Source organism: Octopus bimaculoides, chromosome 3, assembly GCF_001194135.2.
Source record: "Octopus bimaculoides isolate UCB-OBI-ISO-001 chromosome 3, ASM119413v2, whole genome shotgun sequence".
NCBI classification, from domain to species: domain Eukaryota; kingdom Metazoa; phylum Mollusca; class Cephalopoda; order Octopoda; family Octopodidae; genus Octopus; species Octopus bimaculoides.
The window spans coordinates 46,633,626-46,638,465 of NC_068983.1; the positions used below are offsets into that span (position 1 = coordinate 46,633,626).

Genomic DNA, 4,840 nt, shown 5'->3' on the forward strand with positions numbered 1-4,840 from the left:
ATATATATATATATATACATATATACGACGGGCTTCTTTCAGTTTCCGTTTACCAAATCCACTCACAAGGCTTTGGTCGGTCTGAGGCTATAGTAGAAGACACTTGCCCAAGATGCCACGCAGTGTGACTGAACCTGGAACCATGTGGTTGGTAAGCAAGCTACTTACCACACAGCCACTCCTGCGCCTTTGTTTCAGTTAACTTTGAAAATGATAAAAATTTTATTAAACTAACTGTCTCATTATTTACATGATGTTTAGAACATAGATTAATATGGAATGTTGAGGGAAGATTTTAATTTTGATCACTTTAAAACAGGGAATTAGCATCATAGATCTAGGGGCAGTTTCAAGAAAGTTTGTGTTAAAAGGGTAAAAGAAATTTTGTGTCTATTTCTAGCATGTTGAGTGACCATGTAGAAGCCCATGGTGTCTCATTATTCAGAACTTTCCTCAAAGTGGGAGTATATCACAGCGAATATAGTTTTATGCTACATGTGGTACATGTCCAATATAGCTATTTGCCATAAATATGATAATTTAAAGTTACATGTCAACCTCCAGATATATTCTATTTTGCACTAATTCTGAGTAAATAGCCAAAATGTTCCACTAAACTAACAGATTGTACTGAAATTCATTAATTTTTCTTTTCTTTCCCAAGGAAACTTACAGAAGAATACAAAATCCAGTTCAAAAAAATAAACCGCATGAATTCAAATCTGGATGCATTAAAAGAAAACAAGTGAGTGATTGATTGTCTGTCTGTCTAAAAATGTGTATATTCCTTCATTCTTTTATGCATTTCAGTGCAAAGGCTGTGGCCATGCTGGGGCACTGTTAGTATTATCACCTTTCTTGTGTGATTGGTGAAGGAGAGAGTTTGATATTCCTGCCCTCTTTCGAGTTTCTTGCCATGATGTTAGCTCATCTGGGGCCTTGGACAGCAGGAAGTCAAGTTCTTTCTTGAAAGCATCCACTTCAACTCCATGCAGAACTCTCAGGTGTTTTGGCTAGGTATTACACAGCCATGGGCCCTTGAATCCCAAGCTGTTGCAATACACAGTCCTCACAATAGATAGGATGGCTGGGACCTTTGGAGCCATGCAGTGATATCCAGTTCTGTGTCTGGTATAGCTCTTGATGCCAAAGTCAGGTGCCAACCGCTCCAGGATCTTCCATATGTATATCACCGCACACCTCTCCCATCTTCGCTCCTGGGAGTAGAGTCGTAGTTCTTTCAATCTCTCCTTGTAGCTCAGCTGTTCTATTGATGCAATCTTCTTGGTGTGGTACTGTTGAACTGCGTCAAGTTATGTTATTAATTTGACACAAAATCAAATCAAATCACATCCAAATGGAAATCGTAGTTGCGGTCACTGGCTCCCGTACTGGTGGCACGCAATAAGTACCATTCATGCGTAGGTCATTGCCAGTGCTGCCTGGATAGCTCCCTGTACCGGTGGCACGTTAAAAGCACCATCCGAGCGAGGTTGATGCCAGATCAGATTGGAGCCTGGTGCAGCCTCCTGGCTTGCCAGTCAAGCTGTCCAACCCATGCCAGCATGGAAAACGGACATTAAACGATGATGATGACGATGTGGGGTGACCACAGTTGAGAGCAGTAATCCACACGACTGAGACAAATGCCCTCCATACAACCAGCATAGTTTCCTGCTCTCTTGTTCTGAAAGTTCTCAGGATCTATTCATATATATAAATATATACTTGCATGTTTGCTCTGTGTAAAACATATCTCATTGTTTGTAGCTATGAATATTCAGAAACACCTATTTATAGATCTTGTTGAATTACTTGAATTTTTGCCCAGGACTAAAGAAAATTGTGATGGTACAGATGACGCAAGAAATGAAGTTTTATATTGGGTAAGTGTCCTATACTGTATTTAACAGGGGTTTTCAAACTTTTTGACTTGCGGACCCCTTTATATTTCAGGCTTTACCTTAGGGACCCCCTTATAAACGCTTATGAAATTTATACATAGATATTTGCTTAAAATAACATATATTTTTACATTTATTTATTTAACAGTATTTAACAAAATAGGTTTATTGTCAATTAAAAGATTTCGATTAAAAAACATATATAAAATCAAATTGCCCATAAAAAGTATTTGCTGTCCACGGACCCCCTGTGGTCTGCGGACCACAGTTTGAAAACCCCTGGTATTTAACCCCACAAGTCCCTGCTTCAACATGTTTTATCTGTTGTCTTTGCAACTCTGTTTGCTTTTATGGTTGTTAAGTTTTAAAATGTGATTCAGTTTCCTTTTCAATTCCTTATCCCTACCACTATTCTCATCCTAAATTCTTTTTTTTATATTTTCTAAAATCAAAAACCTGTTTTCTTCTCATCAGATCAAGCACCAATGGAAAGACATGCTTCATCAGATACAATCCCAGAATGCTGACAGAGAGACAATCCAGTCTGTCATCAAAAGCTTTGAGAGTAAACACAAACTTGACATGCAGTTAATTAATGCCTGTATTCCAGACCAACTGCTTCAGGTTAAAGAGCAAGAAATTCAAGAGGTAAGCATATACATATATATCCTACGTCGTCTCCTTCATTGGACATGAAACTCGGCTTGTGAAGACCTGTTGGGGCAAGCGAAAGCGAAATTGTGATGGCACCTGTGCCCAGAGTCGCCTTCCTGGCACTTGTGCCGGTGTCACGTATAAAGACATTCGAGCGAGATCGTTGCCAGTGCCGCTGGACTGGCTCCTGTGCAGGTGGCATGTAAAATACACCATTTTGAGCGTGACTGTTGCCAGTACCACCTGACTGGCCTTCGTGCTGGTGGCACATAAAAGCACCCACTACAATCTTGGAATGGTTGGCATTAGGAAAGGCATCCAGCTGTAGAAACTCTGCCAAATCAGATTGGAGCCTGGTGTAGCCATCTGGTTAACCAGTCCTCAGTCAAAGCATCCAACCCATGCTAGCATGGAAAGCAGACGTTAAACGACGATGATGATGATGATTCTTTATATCTTTAATAATCCATTGTTTCTTATTTCTTTATTGCCCACAAGGGGCTAAACATAGAGTGGGCAAACAAGGACACACAAAGGGATTAAGTCGATTACATCGACCCCCCAGTGCGTAACTGGTACTTAATTTATCGACCCCCGAAAGGATGAAAGGCAATAATCCATTGTTTCTGTGAGATTTCTGTATCGTCATCGTCATCATTTGATATCCATGTTCCATGTGTTGGATGGTTTGACAGGATCTGATGGGTCCAAGAACTACAAAGTACCCCCAATGTCTGCTTTGGCATTGTTTCTACAGTTGGATACCCTTCTGGATGCCTTGTGATAAGTGAAATTTGTTTGATGAAAACTGTTTGGAAACCTGACATTTGTGTGTGTGTTTGCCTTGGTGTCTTCACAATGACACTACATGGGCAGTGATGACCTAGGTTGATTTTCCTGCATAAATATTTTGCCGCCAGGCAGTTCAGTGTGTGGAGCAAAGTGAAATAAAGTACCTGATTTATAAACAAGTATGGGTTGACATCAAGAAGTACATCCGGTCATAGGGTAGTGCCTTAGCCCTTTTTCTACTGGAAGCACATATATAAAGCAGTTTTATATCCCCATCATTACCAGTGTTGCCTTCTAGCACTTGTGCTGGTGGCATGTTAGAAAACCATTCGAGCGAGGTTGTTGCCAGTGCCGCTGGACTGGCTCCTGTGCAGGTGGCACGTAAAAAACACCTTTTTGAGCGTGGCTGTTGCCAGTACCGTGTGACTGGCCCTCATGCCAGTGGAACGTAAAAGCACCCACTATACTCTCAGGAAGGGCATGCAGCTGTAGAAACTCTGCCAAATCAAATTGGAGCCTGGTGCAGCCATCCGGTTCACCAGTCCTCAATCAAATCGTCCAACCCATGCTAGCATGGAAAGCGGACGTTAAACGATGATGATGATGGTGATCTATCTTTTGTTAAGGAATGTCATAGTTGCAACTTATTTTTTTGTTAAAATATATTAAGTTTATTGAGGCAATGTGATTTACAGAAAAATTCAAATTCTATTGTTTGGTAGATATTTAACATCATTACTGAAATAATTAAGGCAACAAGCTGGCAGAATCGTTAGCACACCAGGCGAAATGCTTAGCGGTATTTCATCCACCACTACGTTCAGAGTTGACTTTGCCTTTCATCCTGTCAGGGTTGACGAAATAATTGCCAGTTACACACTGCGGGTCGCTATAATCGACTAGCCCCCTTCCCCCAAAATTTTCAAGGCCTTGTGCCTAGAGTAGAAATAACTACTGAAATAATTATGAAATATAATTTTGCTGTTAAAGGGTTAAGAAGGCTAATCCAATCCAAAGCAGATGTAAAAATGGTGATGAGAATGATACAGTATACAACAGATGATTATTTCTGCAATATGTGATTTTTAAAATAGTCTTTTATGTTTTTGTGGATAATTTTAATTTTTTTGAATTTATGTATTCCTCGGCGATTTTTTTTATTTTGTTTTCTTTTTATATTTTAGGGGAAAGTAGAAAGTCTCTACAGAAGAGGAAAACTGGACATTGCTAGGTAAGGCAGTGTTTTTGACATCTTATATAATAATGAGCGTGATCATTGCCAGAGCAGCTGTCTGGTTTCCATGCCGGTGGCACGTAAATAGCACCATATGAGCATGTTTGTTACCAACGTCACCTTACTGGCACTTGTGCCGGTGGCATGTGAAAAAAACATTCGAACGTAGCCATTGCCAGTAGCGCCTGACTGGCACGTAAAAGCACCCACTACACTCAGAGTGGTTGGCATTAGGAAGGGCATCCAGCTGTAGAAA

General features: G+C 40.4%; 1 protein-coding gene across 1 annotated transcript in view; it reads left to right on the forward strand.

The window, feature by feature from the left end:
* The window catches only part of LOC106879908 (uncharacterized), a 14,178-nt gene that overhangs the window by 2,228 nt on the left and 7,110 nt on the right, over positions 1-4,840 (forward strand). The window contains exons 3-6 of the mRNA XM_014929656.1: positions 665-745; positions 1,832-1,886; positions 2,379-2,552; positions 4,535-4,581. Coding sequence (XP_014785142.1) covers positions 665-745; positions 1,832-1,886; positions 2,379-2,552; positions 4,535-4,581 — 357 coding nt within the window. The remainder of the gene's footprint in view (positions 1-664; positions 746-1,831; positions 1,887-2,378; positions 2,553-4,534; positions 4,582-4,840) is intronic.